Source organism: Malus domestica, chromosome 04 (genome assembly GCF_042453785.1).
Source record: "Malus domestica chromosome 04, GDT2T_hap1".
In the NCBI taxonomy this organism is placed as follows: Eukaryota; Viridiplantae; Streptophyta; class Magnoliopsida; order Rosales; family Rosaceae; genus Malus; species Malus domestica.
Genome location: NC_091664.1, coordinates 9,195,640 through 9,213,415, shown reverse-complemented (window position 1 = coordinate 9,213,415; position 17,776 = coordinate 9,195,640). Strand labels below are relative to the sequence as shown.

General features: G+C 38.0%; 1 protein-coding gene across 1 annotated transcript; it reads right to left on the bottom strand.

The window, feature by feature from the left end:
- Window positions 1–10,347: 10,347 nt before the first annotated feature.
- On the bottom strand, window positions 10,348–16,590 carry LOC103411965 (SPX domain-containing membrane protein At4g22990). The gene is made up of 11 exons (XM_029101029.2): window positions 16,200–16,590; window positions 15,175–15,234; window positions 14,842–14,962; window positions 13,909–14,220; window positions 13,568–13,672; window positions 12,977–13,434; window positions 12,328–12,629; window positions 11,455–11,639; window positions 11,141–11,331; window positions 10,892–11,025; window positions 10,348–10,755 (listed from the first exon to the last, which is right to left on the bottom strand). Exons 2-11 carry the CDS (start codon window positions 15,225–15,227, stop codon window positions 10,517–10,519), a joined length of 2,100 nt encoding a protein of 699 aa, XP_028956862.1. The 5' UTR covers window positions 15,228–15,234; window positions 16,200–16,590; the 3' UTR covers window positions 10,348–10,516.
- Window positions 16,591–17,776: the final 1,186 nt, after the last annotated feature.

Sequence of the window (17,776 nt, the reverse complement as noted above, 5' to 3'; positions counted from 1 at the left end):
GGCTAAGCATATAATGTTTAATTTTCACTCAAACTTTTATACATACTTTCCATATATACTTTCAATATAGACACGAGAGCGTTTTGTGATGTTTGTCAAAAAAATCGTGGGCTCAATAGCTGCCGATCGTGGGAGTTTTAAAGAAGTTGAACTACTTCAGCACAAGTAGTTGCATCTCATTGTCTCATTTAAAAGTTCCCCACAATTGTACACTAGTGTGGTAATATATGTGTTCAATCAAATATCATTCATTACCTTCATTCCACGGTTCTTGATTAGAATTGTTAAGGAATCCAGACTTTGCTTTGGTGCATTGTATGAAGAATTGTTGTAGCCAGCGCTACATATAGCAAGCTGTTGCGTTTTATTGTGTTTATGTTGTGTTATATTTGTGTCGTGTGAAACTATATATGCTAACCTCAAACACAACCTACTAACGTACTATATTCAACATATAAACCAAAACTCATTAACAATTTCAATGTTGTTGTAAACATTCCTAATTTAAGTGTGATTGTGTAAATCCTAGATTAGATTTGATTCTAGTTATCCTTTTGTATTACAACTTGTATTACTTGGGGAAGAAGGAATATCTTCTCTCCTTTTACTACTATAAATAAAGGCACAATGGAGAAGGGATAACAACACACATTCCCCTACAATTCTACAAACACATATCTCTCAATCTCTCTCCTTCTGTCGCCGGCCCCCCTTTAACCTTGTCAGATAAAATAGACCACAACACGTTATCAGCATGCTCCTACCACTGCGCTTAGGAATCTAACATTGAAAATTTTTTATGTATCAAACCAGCTCATCCATATCATCACACAATCAGGTTCTTTCAAAATAATGGTTTTTATCTCGATATTTTTGCAACCCTAATAGTATGAACATTCACCATGATGCATGACCCAACTTTACGTTTTACGAATTTTAGATTCTACATAAATTGTGTATGCCTCATAATCATAATTGTTAAATTATGTGAATTTGATATTGGTTATGAATTGCATCAAATTATTGAATTGCATATGCATCCAATTGAATTATATATAAATTGAATTAAAATATTACTAATTTGAATATGCATATAATTAAATTGAATTGAAAAAAATTGAAAAAAATGGGTAAACCTAGGGTTCTTCAAACCCATGAACTTGCACCATGCAAGCCGCAAGCCACTAGGCCAGCAGCCTACGATGGCCCAGCCTAAACATTGAATCCTAGCCGCAAGCTTAAACCAGAACGGTGCGTTTGAAGCACCTTGTCCTGACCCACGACCTAAAGCCCAGGTCATCCTCGTTGACTTTTCCAACGAAACACGACCGGCAGTCGTGCAAATTGGACAAAACCCATCGTTGTCACCAATAATTTCTAGAAATTCCAGAAGAATTTCATGGGTTTTTCGTTCGAATTCAATTGATTTCATTCGATTCTCTCTCCTTCCACGTCAAGATCTCTTCTCTGTCGATAAACACCTGGTTTTTCGACGAACCATGGCTTGCCCAACCTTGAAACACTGCCCGACTCAGCACCGTTGAGTAAAACCCCGGCATTCTTCTCCGATGCACACACCCAGCATGGCTGGGATGTATGACAACAGCCCTTTGGGCCCCTTCTCGGCCTAACCCTCAAACCTCAATCAGTTTTGGGCCTGCATCTTGCAGCCCTTAACATTTCTTTTGGCCCAAATTTTCCCCGGCCTACAAAGAAAAAAAAATGAAAACAAAACACATGTTTTGGGCTCGCCTGAAACGGCCCGTATGAAAATAATTTTTTTAAATCCTCTGGGCTTGCCAACAGCAACCCAACCCCCTTGTCCCGTCCTCCCTGTAGGCTTGCACCTTACACTCGAGACCCTCAACCCAATTTTTGGGCCTAGGACATGGATCAAAATTGCTCAACCCACCCGTGGGCTTTGGCCTATATTTTAGGCCCCGAGCTTCGATTATTTAATATTTTTAAATAATTTGGGTTTTATATTTTTTTCACCCACACTTTAATTTGGCCCGAAGTCTAAATAATTAAATTCAATTATAATTATAGACCTAAAGATCCTATTTTTTTGCATATTCTTGTTGCATTTTTCTGTGTATATATTTGTGTTTGCCTGCAGGAATTTATGAACCTAAAGTTCATAATTATTTTGAAACTCGAATTTTCCATTTAAAAACATCACCCATGAAAACCCAAAGTTTTTTCATGCAAAATTAAACCAATACATGTCTATTAGAACCTGTATGTTCTACTCATATGTGAATGGATTGATTTTTCTCCATTATACTAACCACATCTTGTCCATCTATTTTGTTATAGGAACATGTCGAATGTGAACAAACTCGACTTCACCGCTTTTGAGGTCTTTGGAAGGAATTACCTCAAGTGGGTCCAAGATGTTTGCGTCCCACTATTGAAGAAAAGATAGACAACCCTATTGACGAAGCTGAAAAAGCCACTGCTATGATCTTCATCCGAAGACATATCCATGATGCTTTGCAAACTGAATATCTTGCTGAGGAGGATCCACGTGTACGCTGGGTCGCTTTGGCTGATCGTTTTGATCACCAAAATGACATATTCTTGCCTGAAGCAATACACGACTGGCAGCACTTGTGCTTCCAAGACTTTAAGTCTGTGAATGAATATAATTCTGAAGTTTGTCGAATCCGATCACTTCTCAAGTTTTGTAACGAAACTTTGACTGAAGAGGATTTCCTGGAGAAGACCTATTTAACCATCTCTGCTTTTCATATTGTCATATAGCAACAATATAGAGCTTAGAGGCTCACTAAGTTCTCGAATTTGATCTCTGTTCTACTTTTCGCTGAAAAGCAGAACCAACTGTTAATGAAGAATCACCAAGCTCGACCTACTAGGGCGACTGTTGTGCCTGAAGCACACTATATCACTAACCAATGCCCAAAACGCCAAAAGAGGTGTGGTAGGGGCGGCCAGAAGTCATCCCACCAAGATCAACAGAGTCAAGGCCTATCCAAGGAAGGAAACAAAGCCCAGAAGAACCCAAACCTCGCTCCCAAGGCCCCGAACTTCAAGAATACAGGCAAAGCACCTGAAACAAGGGACGCAAATATGTGTTATCGTTGTGGTTTAAATGACCATTGGTCCCTTGTTTTCTGAGCTCCCAAGAAGGTTGTAGATGAATATCATTCTCATCATAAGAAGTTTGAATCAAACTTTGTGCAAGTGGACGAACCAGAGACTACAAAGATAGAGGTTTCTGACTTTTAGATGGATACCACCCCTATGGAAGATTAGAATCTTAGACATAGACATATCTTTTAGTTGAAATAAGACAATTGGGCCCAAATTCCACTATATGGCTGAACCCCTATTTTGTTTTTGGTTGATTTTTGAACATTTTTCCTTTATGTTTGGATTATTAGTTGGTGATTTGTTTTTGGATATTAAATTTTAATCCTTGAATAAATGAAATTATTTTGAATTTATGTTTGTTTTTATGAACTTTTATGCATGTGACCGATTCAAATTAATTTTTCATTCTAGGTATGACTAGAGGGAAAGTTAGTTGTCTGGCAAATAGTGCAATCACGCACACAGTTTTACGTGAACGCATTTATTTCACTAACTTCATACCTAAGAATGCACATCTGACAACCCTCTCAGGCCCATCCAACCTGATAGAAGGATACGGTAAGGCACGTATAATGTTGTCCAATGGTACTATCTTGACCATTGCTGAGGCACTTTATTCTCCACGTTCCGGAAGAACGTTGTTGAGTTTCAAGGACATTAGATATAACAATTACCACGCTGAAACCCACATAGAAAACGGAGTCGAATTTTTGTGCATAACTTCATACGAATTTGGCCAGAAGCGTATTCTAGAGAACACGGAGCGTATCCCGAGTGGTCTATATACTTCGACCATACGCCACATCGAATGCCACTATGTGGCTGGCCCTACTACTGGGACCACACACGAAATTACACTTTCGCATAATCATTTGGGACATCCTGGACAAATAACGATGTGCCGTATCCTCAAATCATCACACAGGTATCCACTAACCTGAAGTTTAGGTTTGATCCAAGGAATCGCATGTCAAACATGTTCAATGGAAAAGCTTATTGCTGAGCTTTCTTATGACATGATTCGTTCAAATCCTTCCATTTTTCTACAACAGATTCAATGGGACATTTGTGGACCGATTCACCCTCCCTGCAGACCATTTAGATACTTTATGGTTTTGGTTAACGCTTCCACATGTTGGTCACACATTTGCTTGTTGTCCATAAGGAACGTTGCATTCTCCAAACTATTGGCTCAGGTTATCAAGCTTAAGGCCCACCACCCTGATTATCTAATCAAATCTATTTGATTGGATAATGCTGGAGAATTCACATCCAAAACTTTTGATGACTATTACATGTCGGTTGGGGTTGAAGTTGAACATCCTGTACCCCATGTTCACACCTAAAATGGCCTGGGAGAGGCTTTCATTAAGTGCTTACAAATGATTGCTTGATCGTTTGTCATACATACCAAGTTCCTGATCGTTGCTTGGGGCCATACAATATTGCACGCAGCAAAGTTGGTCCGCCTGAAGCCTGTTGCGACACAACCATTTAGTGCCCTTCAATTGGTTACCGGATACAAACACAACATATCGTTTATGCGCGTATTTGGTTGTGCGGTATATGTGCCGATCTCGCCGCCCTTACGTACAAAAATGGGGCCTCAGCGAAGGATGGGAATCTATGTCGTATATGATTCTCCTTCGATTATTCGTTACTTTGAACCTTTGATAAGCGATATGTTTACAACTCGTTTTGTGGATTGTCACTTCTATAAGACAGTCTTCCCGTCGTTAGGGGGAGATAAGAACATCAACGTTCCTGAAGAATGATGCGAATTATCATGGATGACTCCCACTTTGTCTCATTTAGATCCCCACACTGCTCAGTCTGAAACTGAAGTGCATCGCATATTAGATCTCCAGAGCATAGCTCAGAGCATGCCAGATGCTTTCACCAATTTAGCATGCGTAAAAAGATCATATATTCCAGCTGGGAATACGCCTGCAAAGATGGATGTACCAAATGTATGACGGACTTTCTTCCTAGAGGCCCGGGACGCCAATCTTGGTGATCCATGTACATTAGCAGCTAGCCAATCATCTGCCCCTACACAAAAGCATGGCAGACCATTGGGTTCAAAGGATTCACACCCCCGAAAGAGGAAATCCATGGCACAAGGTCTTGAAGAGCCTACCGTGAATCCGACTATCGCTTACTCATTTTATCCAACTCATGAGGAAATTCTAGATTATGGAAGCGTCCTTGAAGAGACGAATCCTCATCCCGAGAATCGTGAAATTTCGGTCCATTATGCTAGCTCAGATGATGTGTGGCGTAGAAATAAGATGATTGTCGACAATGCATTAGTATATGCAGTAACTACTGAGATCATGTTGAGCGATGACCTTGAACCACGTTCCATTGATGAATGTCGACGTAGAACTGATTGGTCAAACTGGAACCAAGTTGAACTCGATTCGCTTGCAAAAAGTAAGGTGTTTGGACCTGTAACTCTTACTCCTCCACATGTGAAGCCTGTTGGCTACAAGTAGGTTTTCGTTTAAAACGTAATGAGAAGAACGAAATTATGCATTACAAAGCTCGTCTTGTTGCACAAGGCTTCTCATAACGCCCTAGGATTGACTATGACAAAACTTATTCACCCGTTATGGATATGATTACTTTTCGCTACCTTATTAGTTTGGTAATTTCCAAAAAACTGGATATGCAGCTGATAAACGTAGTAACCGCGTATCTCTATGGGGATCTTAATACGGAAATCTATATGAAAGTTCCCGAATGACTTACATTGACTGGTTCAATATTTACAAACCCTGGAACACACTTTCAATTAGGCTGAGGCATTCACTCTACAGTTTGAAACAATTTGGAAGAATGTGGTATAACCATCTAAGTGAGTATTTGACTAGTTAGGGATATGTGAATAACGAACTATGACCTTGTGCGTTCATTAAGAAGTCACATTCCAGATTTACGATTATTGCAGTATAAGTCGATGACATGAATCCCATCAGAACTCCTGAAGAGCTCGCGAGAACTGCCACGCACCTGAAGTCAGAATTTGAGGTGAAAGATCTACGTAAGACTCGATACTGTCTCGGTCTCAAGATAGAACATTGTTCAGATGAAATCCTAGTACATCAATCGAACTACACCCAGAAGGTGTTGCACCGCTTTAATAAGGATAAAGCGAACCTTCAAGTACTCATATGGTTGTTCGATCGCTAGATGCAAAACGAGATCCCTTCCGTCCAAAGGAGGATTTTGGAGCCTCAAGCTCCTTATCTAAGTGCGATAGGCGCTTTATTATACTTAGCTTAATTCACTAGACCCGACATCTCCTTCGATGTTAATCTTTTGGCAAGATACAGTAATGCACCAACACACAGACACTGGACTAGCATGAAAGACATCTTCTGTTACCTTAAGGATACTACATATTTGAGCTTGTTCTATCCCAACGAATCCTCGAATAGTGCTGGATACTTATTTGATCTTCACAAGGCGCGTTCTCAAACGGGTTATGTCTTTATCGTTAGAGGCACAACAATCTCTTGGAGGTCAACTAAACAAATCTTAGTTGCCACTTCGTCTAACCATGCTAAAATTCTCGCCTTACATGAAGCAACTCAGGAATGCTTTTGGTTGAGAGTAGTTGTGGGCCATATTCGAAGCTCATGCGATCTTTATCTCGCCGTTGATGTTCCGACGACAATCTTTGAAGACAACACAGCATACATCGAACAACTCAAGAAGGGTTACATCAAAGGAGACAACACCAAGCACATAACGCCCAAAGTTTTTCTTTTCACATCAACAACAAGATCATCAAAAGATTGAAGTCACGCAAATCCATTCACAAGACAATCTAGTCGACCTCTTTACCAAATCATTGCCGAAGACGACATTTCAGAAGCTTGTTCATGGAATTGGTATGTGTAAACTTTATGAGTTGTAACTTTGCTATTTCTCTTTGGAACTGTGTCAAACTCAGGGGGAGTATCTTGAAGATACTTGCTTGATCTTAATGTACTCTTTTTCCTTATGATTAGGAGAATTTTTCCTACTAGGTTTTTGCTACCTAACTAGGTTTTAATGAGGCACCCACTTTGGGCTGGTCATATCCCTGATGACGTCCCGTAGACATTTTTTTTGACTTTGCATTTCTCATACATTTTTCCTTAGACTAGGGATTTTGTCACTCCTCGGGTTTTTGCCATAGCCTTAGGGTTTTTTAGTGAGACTTACTACTTATGCAAGTTCCTACCTTATTGAGAATGAGAGTTGTTCCTTAGAATCAGTGCCGATGAGTTGACTTTCTCAACTTCTGCATGATGCTAAATCTACCTTGAGTATTTACACGCTCAAAGGGGAGTGTTGTAAACATTCCTAGTTTAAGTGTGATTGTGTAAATCCTAGATTAGATTTGATTCTAGTTATCCTTTCCTATTACAACTTGTATTACTTGGGGAAGAAGGAATATCTTCTCTCATTCTACTACTATAAATAAAGGCACAATGTAGGAGGGATAACAACACACATTCCCCTGCAATTCTACAAACACATCTCTCTCAATCTTTCTCCTTCTGCCGTCGGCCCCCCTTTAACCTTGTTAAATAAAATAGACCACAACAAATGTGTCCAGATGTTCTATTTTTCTTGTCAGCAACAAAAAAACATAGTACATAAAACAAAAATCTATCTGAATTTAGTACAATTATTGTCGTGCAAAAATCGTGTTTTGCGAGTAAACACTAATCCAATCGACCCATTCTTGTTCTTATCACCAGTAAACACAAAAGTCTATCGAGCTTAGTTATTATGGTGCCAACATGTTACGCACGAATCAGACTCAATAATCGTGCAGAACTTTGGAAGGTCTAGTGACTGGTGAGAGTTATGGATTGCTAACCACTTACTAACATTTTTGGAAGGATATGGACCTTATGCCTTCATTACTCAAAGCCCTGTATATCTCCAAGGGAGGAGTAATTATATAAGAGTAAATTGTAGTAATGGTCCCTCAACTTTAATCAATTTGGAGAAATGGTCCCTCAACTAAAAATTCATTACCATTGGTCCCTCAACTTATTAAAATGTGTAGCTATAGTCATTTTCATCAATTTTGTCAAAATTTTGTCAAAATAAGTTATGTTGGAATAATCATTTAGATAATTAGGGTCCCTCAACTCATCAAAGTGTGTAATTATGGTCCTTTTCGTCAACTACGTCAAATTGTTTGTCAAAACGAGTTATGTTGAAATGACCATTGCTACAATTGGGTTAAAGTTGAGGGACCATTTCTCTAGTTGAATTAAAGTTGAGGGACCAACGGTAATGGATTTTTAGTTGAGGGACCATAGCTGCACATTTTGATGAGTTGAGGGACCAATGGTAATGGATTTTTAGTTGAGGGATCATTGCTTCAATTAAGTTAAAGTTAAGGGACCATAACTACAATTTACTCATTATATAATCTCGGTAGATTTTTTATTTGGGATTTTGTACATGTATTATCTAAACTTGCAAGCATGTGCGCCAATATCGATACCTCAATTTTGATTTTTTTTATTTTTACCACCTGAACTCTTTTAATTCTTGAAATCTATCACATACGCTACTTTCCAACCATTTTCCATCAAAACATGCCATCTGCCCTTCACGTGGAGGGATATTTTTGTCAATTCACTTCCTAGGGCTCGCTGGAATCAATTTGTACGAAGGCCAAAGGCATTTTTTGTAGCAATGTTGGAGTCAGGTCATGAAGAGAAAGGGAGAAAAACTGAAAATTATAGAAAAATATAGTCTTTCATTTATAGTGAGTTTTCAAGATATTTTTTTGTAGGTCAGCAAGGGTGTGTGGTTCACCTTAATTTATTCAAATATTAATTTTTTCAAACTCTTATGGAGGGAATTGTCGAACGGAGGCGATACAAACCTCCTATTTTGGCACCATATTGACTCAGACAGTATTATTTTGGAGCCAATTTGATTCTAGCCAGCCCTATAAAGTTAACTCACTAAAATATCCCTACAAGTGGCATGTTTACACGGCAAAAGATGGCAAGTAACATAAGTGGTGGATTCCAACAATTAAGAGAGTTTAGGTGGTAAAAAATAAAAATTAAAAGATCATGTGGTATTATCTGCTTGTAAGTTTCAGGTGGTCCTTACACAATAAAAAAACTTTTGTATAATTAACTATATGTTTTATTCATGGTTATTATCATGAACAGACGTTTGGATTACCCATCAATTTGATCACTCACGTTTCAAATTAATCATTTGCGTCCACGCATTTATGTTCGTCGAAGAAATATGAAAGTTGGCCTAAGAAGACAACGTTTAGTTTTTCAAACATTAATATGATCTTAGAAACCATAATTGCATGATCTACATCGGATTATCTTCACAATCTTGGAACACTTTGATTACCAGATTCCCACCTACACCCACGAATTGTTTGTATCCAACCCTAAATTATTTTTTGGGACCTACAACACATATACCATCTTTTTCGGTGATTAATTAGTTGTGTTCACTTTGTATTGACCGACGACAAAGAAGAAACCCTTTTTATATATTTTTATGGAGAATGTTCAAGATTTACTGTTTAGGGTAACTCCATCCGTTTTGCCTTTGCAAGCACAAGGACCAGGGCAGTTACTATTCACGCACAAGGCAGAATTCATTTCACATTTTGCTCATCATCTCTTTGGGCCTTATTTAAACTAATTAGAAATCATTTTGCTCTTCATATCTATGGGCCTTGCTAAACTAATTAGAAATCATGGCTCGAAATTTTTTCACCCCGGTTACATTTTCAAACAATATTGCAAGCGGAGGTACATAATTAGACGCTTTTACTAGACTACTGCCTATCAAGTTTGCACATTAATTTAAGAGCAGCACTGTCCACACACTCATTTTTACTTCTCATACACCTCTCTGAAATTTTGGCCGTCGAGTCGACACACACCCATTTTTGGTTCCCACACATCCCTCTCAATTTTGGTCGTCGAATGACAAATGAATTGAAGATCAATGATAAAAAATTAACAAGGGGATGTGAGAGGTAAATATAAGTGTGTGAATAGCACTATCCTAAGTTAACATGCACAACGGAACAAAAGCCGTTAGATCGATTGGTGCAACTAAAAGAATGAACTGTTGAATGCACGGGCAAATATCAAACACTCAAGGATCCAACGGCAAACAGCGGTGTATCACAAGTGACCCTGTTCTTTCCCAGAATGGCTAGGCTTGACGGGAGAAGAAAATTCATATAAATTGAAGACAAAAACAATGACCTAGTTTGCTACGAATATACAAACCTGCGGCTAAAAATAACAGTGATTCGATAGAAAAGAATTGAGGGGACTTGAATTGGGAAGAGACGGGCATTTTCTGATACATTAGGTATAGATATGAATCAATAGAGAGAGTTGTACGTGTAGCAGGTGGCAATAATGGAAGTAATGCAGATCACGAGGGAAGGAAGCAAGGTGACGTTCAAGAGCTTACTCTCCCCCAAGTATCCGGCTAGAGTTATGGTGGCATCTGCTACTACTCGAGCGAGCGTCCCAGCTTCTGTTGAAAGTAATCCACCATTGTATGTTCCGCGGGAAAGCCTCGATGACATGACCCTAGAGAGAAGTGACAAGTTGACACCTGCACAAATGGCGGTTGAAGATATGTTGAGAATGAGGCAGAAATTGTCCGTGCGTCTCCTGCTACTTAGGAAACTAACATATACTTCGATTCCTATTAAACCAAAAAGTAATTGAACTGAATAAAAATATCTCACCTTCAAGTACTTCAGCTGAAACAAACATGATGAGCCCTGAGCTGACGTATTGTATCACCGAGTACGGATTAAACATATGGAAGCTCATAACTATGCCTATGCAAACCACTATTTCGGATACTAGTAAAATTTGCCTGCAATTATGTCAACAAGATCAAATCCATCAGTTAGCAGTGAAAATAAATATGGATATTATCAACGACCACCTATAAAACAGCACGCACGTAAAGAGAGAACCTAAAGGATTACCTGTCTTCAAACATGTTGCTGATGTAGCTCCCAACAAGAATATTTACTGGAAGAACGGTTAATCCAAGACATGCCAGAAAAATTGCGACTTTGCTGGTATTCCAGCTAAAGTAGTATGTGGTAACAACACTAGATTCTGAAATTAAAATCTCCACAGCATACTTGAGCATGAAATATATCAACAGTTGAACCTGATGAAACCATAAAGAAGTTGGAAGGGTTAAGTAAAAGTAATGTTAACACGGACATCAAAGGCACATTTATTGGATTATCTGTCAAAAAATCATATATGAATTTCAAAATCAATGAAATACCTTTACAGAGGGTGTAAGTAGTCGATATGCGGATCGAATTGAAGTGGCTGGTTGACGAGATTCCTCAGGAGCTTCTTCACTTTCATCAATATCTTGGTCACCATCTTCATCTTCATTCTTGTCTTCAGCACTAATGAGTAATGGTTGTTGAAGACCTTTCTCGAGTGCATCATTTACTGCTGTTCCTGTCAAATTCCAGAATAGATAACTGTTAGCTCCTAGAACTGCAACCATATGCTTTGCATTGGCGAGATGCAGCAGGAAATGGCTCAATCCCACTCTTATACAGCACATTCAGAATCATGGCTACGTGGGCTACGCACCCATTATACACACACTTATATCACGGTAGAATTATTATTCAATGTCTTAATAACCAACATTGATCTGGATACTGAAATCAACAAACTTGAGTTCAAGAACTGCCCACTCATTGAGAGAGGTCTATTCCCATTAATGGATTTAAGGATCCACTCATTGGCAGACATCATGCATGTACACAGCACAATGTCTACATCAATGCCATAAACCATGTTGATACCAAGCTTAACTAACATGTTACTAACGTTTTTTTCTTCTTTAATCTGAACATGTCAAGCTTGTTGAAATCAGTAATGTCAAATAGGTAGTTTGGTTTTGATTTGTTGCAATCAAGATAAATTAGCATGAGACTGACATTTGAATTTGATGATGTGTTTAAGGATGTAATTAAATTTCTCAATACAGCCAAAAAATGCACACAGCAATAAATTGAGAACTATTTGGTCCAATTAGATTAAATCCATGGTGCCATTAGAAGCTTAAGATTTATGAGGAGGACACAAAACATAAATTATTCAAAAGATAAACCGCTGCTGATATGAGTAAACATACCGCTATTAGATCCCTCTTGTACAGGATTCACTTCATCTTCACGAGCAGGTTCTTTGAATGAGATGCACACCCATATCAAGTATAGTAGCCAAGCTATAGCCATAACCCAACCAGGCAAAGTGTCTTGATTGAATGTAAGCTTGTAAATCTTGAAATTAGTTTGAAGTAAGCCAGCAAGAGCAGGACCACATGCCATTCCAAGGGCACTAGCACTAACAAAAGCTGCTGATGCCTGCATGCGGATTTTCAGAGGTACACAATCACTAATATAACGCCTGTTAACAGCTCTTGCAGAACCCAGCCTGAAACAAAAGATAGCTCAAATTTGTCAATTGATTTGATGAAAGACATCAACATTCCTCCAAGTTCCAGAGAAGCCAAAGGAGAAAAGTTAAAGAACTAAAAGCAGTGTCAAAAGAGCAGACCTACAGTACAAAAATGTTTTAGAGCACGGTTTGGTACAACTGTCATTTGTTACTGAGGCAGCTAGTGTTAAGTTATACATTTGGAAACAAGGAGTTGCAAGTATAGCTGTACAGGTTTTAATCAAAGCCAAGAAGTTCCAAAACTCCCTAAACCACTACTTCTAATAAATATTATTGCCATATCCAAAAGAAGAACCAGAGGAACAAGTAGAAGAATTACTTACCCACAGAAAAGACGACCAATCAACAGTACCCATATCGAACTAAGATCATAAGCCAGAGCATACAGGGTGTTTCCCGCAAAAAGAACAATACTGCTAAATACAAGAGGCTTGAAGTATGATCGATTTGACCATGCACTAAAATACACTGAAGAAAACACCTGTGCAACAGCCATTGCTCCAATCACAACACCACAAACTGTTGCTGCAGCACCAAGGCTCATCGAGTAGTCATCTGCTGTAGGAACAATAATATATGTATTGACCATGTAAAGGAACGTGTTCACTAAGTTTAAGACAAGTGACATAAAGTGGTATCTCTGATCATCAACTTCTTCCTCAACTGGAGCAGGCAGCACATCTTCTTGCAGAATAAGTGCATGTTGTCCCAAAAAGTTAAGAAAGTTTGTTGAATTGGTTAACCTGTCCACAGCTGCTTTTACAGAGTCAATGACAGGATCCTGCACATGAACCCTAGTAAGCATTACTATATACTACCAACATTTGACTGCTTCCTGCTCGAAGAGTAACATCACAGTTCATGGAAGAAAATAAGGAAACGACAAAATTGAGGCATCAAATTACTAAATAAACCTGGAGGGGAAGAGCAGGCTGATCATATATTGATAAGTAGCTTCCTTGTCGGTCCTGAAGTTCATGAAGATTGCGAGATATAGCTCCTACAACAGCCCCTATGCCCTGGAAAATTATTTGCCCAAGATAGATCATTTACACTGAAATTACAAGGCTGCAGTTTCTAATAATAAGCCAAGTTATATAATGACTAAAATGCAGAGTTATATAATGGCTACTTTATGTTTTCTGTCATGCTTGCCCCAATATTTTATAACTGCAATTAATACTATACATTAACGGAAATGTTTTAAATGTTTGGAAGGAGAAAGGGTGGAAAGACCTCAGATCAAACATATTACCACATGCTTAAACACTTGCTGCAGCTGTGAGTAAGGATGATTCGCACGAGTTTTGACGTAGTAGTCAGTAAATCTATACCCAAAGCGTTTATCGAACTTCTTCAGTATCTTACGCAGACCTATGGCATTCACCTCAACAAAAAACAGAAGCTTTAGAAGATCACTCCCCACTTGTCTATAAGCTTCTCGTAGTTCAGATATTTTGGATAGATCACGTTGCTGCTGAAGAGCTTCATGCTGTTCTCCAAGCTTGGCTATCCTGCTTGCAAGTAGTCCTTGTTGTTCCAAAAGGAAAAGGACGATAGTCTCAATCTGATATTGAAATAACAAACAAGAAAGAGAAATACATTCGTTATCCACCTCTCATGAGTCATGAATAACAGCAAAAGTCAGAGAAACCAGAATAAAGATTCAAAAGAACCATAATATGCTACAAACTTCCTTCTGATATATATACTACACACACTTATGCAGGTATATATGTATATATACACACCTAAAAGAATGGGCATCAGTATATGTGAATGCATATAGAGTATGCAGGTGGGCAATACACACAAACACAAATATACAAAAGCAAAGTGATGCAGAAATTGACTATAAATGGGAATTTGAGTTCTTGGGTGCATATATTGGTCGAAATGTATATACACAAAAGCCACAGCAACTTATATCAATTCACTTATGATATGCCTACATGAGGCTCTAAAAATTTTCCCACAACTTCCCCAAAGAGACTACTAAAGAGGAAAAGTGAAAGGCACTAAGCATATTTATCTTTAATAAATGAATTAATCAGACTTCCCTACAAACCGCCCAAAAATTAACAGTTCCTTGACAGCTTAGGAAATGCATCTATATGCCAAGATGCACAACTTTCTCTTCTAACATTCTCATATGGTATTTGTGAACGAGCATTAATGACCTGCATACCTGATTATCCAGCATTCTTGAAAAGTCCTTTAGGACGTGCCTCCGGTCTATTGCTCCAACTTTAATTTGTTGAGAATAGTGTTTCACTTTTTTCTTCATAAGTTTATAGTTGATGTAATACCTGAATGAAAATAAGGTGTGAGCACACAATCATTTCAATAAAAATAAATTTATCAATGGAACACACAACACATTTGTCATCAAAGAATCTCATCTTCAGAGCCGTTCTTTAATTCTTTTACCCTTCCACAAGAGAAAAGGTTCAAGATGTCCATCACAATGCACCAAATATTGATGATGCATACTTGAATAAGTGAGATAGATCAAACATACCCCTGCCATTCTTGTACTTGTCTTTCCTTCAGCTTTTTCCCAAAGGCAACCATTTTCTCACTACAAATTAAAAGACACTTGCATTAGCAAAAGAGGAAGATGAAGTGAAAACTACCACAAAGTAGAAAGGAGAACGAATGCAATTTCTCCGAGTTCAATAATTCCACAAGCTGTTCCATTGTGCAAGAAACAAGAAACACCAAAACGCTAACAATTATAGTTATTCTCGTATGCCAGAGAAGCTGCTTCTACAATTAGCATTCTTCTCCGAGCCTGAGCAATGTTGATTTAGATTGTACATTTTCAGGCCAATCGATTATATACATGATTCAAAAACAAGATTTACCAGATGAGTCAAGAAAAGGTTTTTTTCAGTGGAATAAAGATCGGCCATGCCACAAATCACAGAAATCAGTAGTCGGTTTACGCCTTCGAATAACATAATTAGAGATTTTTAAGTAATTTGAATTGATTAGTAATCCAGATTTCACCATCCTAACGCTCACTGTATAATCATAAACCGCCCAATTTGACCAAGTCCACACTCCACATAAACAAAGCCATCAGTCAACTTGCCGTACCTAAAAGATAAGCTCATACGCCTATCACGTAAAATCGTCTTATCACAATTGATAAATACATACAAAACATAATTAATTCACACACATTTATGATTAATATTTAATTATTTGTAATAATACTCCTAGCAGAATAATAAATCTGATGAGGAAGAACACAAAGAAAAACTATTCCACCAATTAATTGAACAAAAATATTAAAATATTCGGAAAAGAAAATTCGAACTCAACTCCAACAATCTCAGGTCCCATGCTCCGAATAAAATTCATCGAGCGATGTACAACGCATGAGTTCGAATCTCATTTTCTCGGGAACCAAACAGAGCACAAATCCATTAACCAAAAAAATACAGAGAGATTCACAGCTGCATATACATACACACACACACACATATGTGTGTGTATCCACGCATTCAAGCAAGAAAAATTGCGAGAAAATTGAATTACCCAAGTGAATTCGGAACGCCGCTGCTTGATGAAGAAGCTTATTAGATGACCATCAACGAACACGGCCTCGAAAGAGCAAATCGACGGCGCTATGCTTTGTTCACGCGCAAATCGATATTTTTCGAATTTACTAATCAACGGAAACGTTTCGAATCAGAAACGTATATGCGAAGACGACGGAGGAGATGGCGAAAGCTCGGAACAAGAAGCTTAGAGAGAGAGAGAGAGAGAGAGAGAGAGAGAGAGAGAGAGAGACCGAGAGTCGTGTATGGTGGTGTACACAGAAAGATCGGATCTTTATGACACTTGGGGTACGAAATGAGAATTGTGAGGGAAGAGGATCCTCTCGTAAGCTTAGGATGGGTCCTCCTGATCAGCTCCGCTTAAATTTAATTCAACGGTTTTAAGATCTTCTAAAGATTATAATAATTTCAACCGTTAGATTAAATTTAAACGATTTAGATAAATTGGTCAGAGGATCCCATCCTGAGCTCAGGAGAGGATCCTCTTCCAATTGTGAGAAATGTAGACTGCGGCAGGGTGGAATTGAGTTTACCTTTTTTGAGGTAATTTAGAAGAGGCCAAATCATTTACTAGTAACATTTCTTTTTTACTTTATTCCAATTATTGGAGACTGACTCATTCGGGATTCGTTTTAAAAGTTTATATTAACCTTTTCGTCTCCAACCAAATATAAATTAAAATATTTTTATTTTGTATTTATTCATTTATTAACAAACGACAAGATAACATAAAATGTTCTAAAAATCGGCTTAAATAGCCGCCTAAGCTCTAATTAGTGAAAGCCTGCCATGATTTAGTGCAAATTTTTTCAAAAAATTGGTCTGGTGCTAGGCGGCTAGGCGGAGCTCGGCTGTTTGGATTTTTTATTTTTTTATTAATTGTGTGCTTTTTTCTTCTTTAGTTTCATGATTGTATACTTGTGAAAATTGTGTGCCTAATTTGCAAAGGATGGTTATAAAGATTCTCTCATTGACTATAAGTTCATTCGATTGTGAGAGGAATTGGAGCACTTTGGAGAGGATACATACAAAGAAAATGAACAGACCAGATACAACAAGGTTAAATAATTTAGTCCATGTACAATTCAATGCAAGGATCATGAACAAGAAGAATTTAATCTATCATCCAATAATACTCGTCATTATGATTATATGCTTAATGTTTTTTAAATATTGAAGTTGTTGAATACATTTACTTTATGTATTCTTCTACTTTCGTTTTTTGCATTTTATTATTCTTTTATTATCCATACAATTATATTTTTTAAGTATAAATAGGCTCTTATTTACAAGATATAAAATAAATTTATACAAATCCGCCTAGCCGCCCGACTAGTGTTTAGCGCATTTTAAAACCTTGTCTACATTAAGGAGAAGGAAATTCGAACACATAATTTCAAGGGTAAGGGCGAAGGATCTTAGGACATCTCTAATAGAGAGGCTAAAGGTCCAAAAGCCAAAAAATGACCTGATTTGCCAAAAAATCCATCTCCAACCCATGGCTGGGTTATAATTCTATGGAGCCCACTAGGCTATTATTTGGCCAAAGGGTAT

What these genes read in the sequence shown, in the direction of transcription:
- LOC103411965 (XM_029101029.2), bottom strand. Translation starts at nt 15,227, where the DNA reads ATGGTTGCCTTTGGGAAAAAGCTGAAGGAAAGACAAGTACAAGAATGG. An exon ending in ACAAGAGGGATCTAATAGCG is followed by an intron (nt 11,640 to 12,327) that starts GTATGTTTACTC and finishes GGAATTTGACAG; the next exon opens with GAACAGCAGTAAATGATGCA. An exon ending in TACTTACACCCTCTGTAAAG is followed by an intron (nt 11,332 to 11,454) that starts GTATTTCATTGA and finishes TGGTTTCATCAG; the next exon opens with GTTCAACTGTTGATATATTT.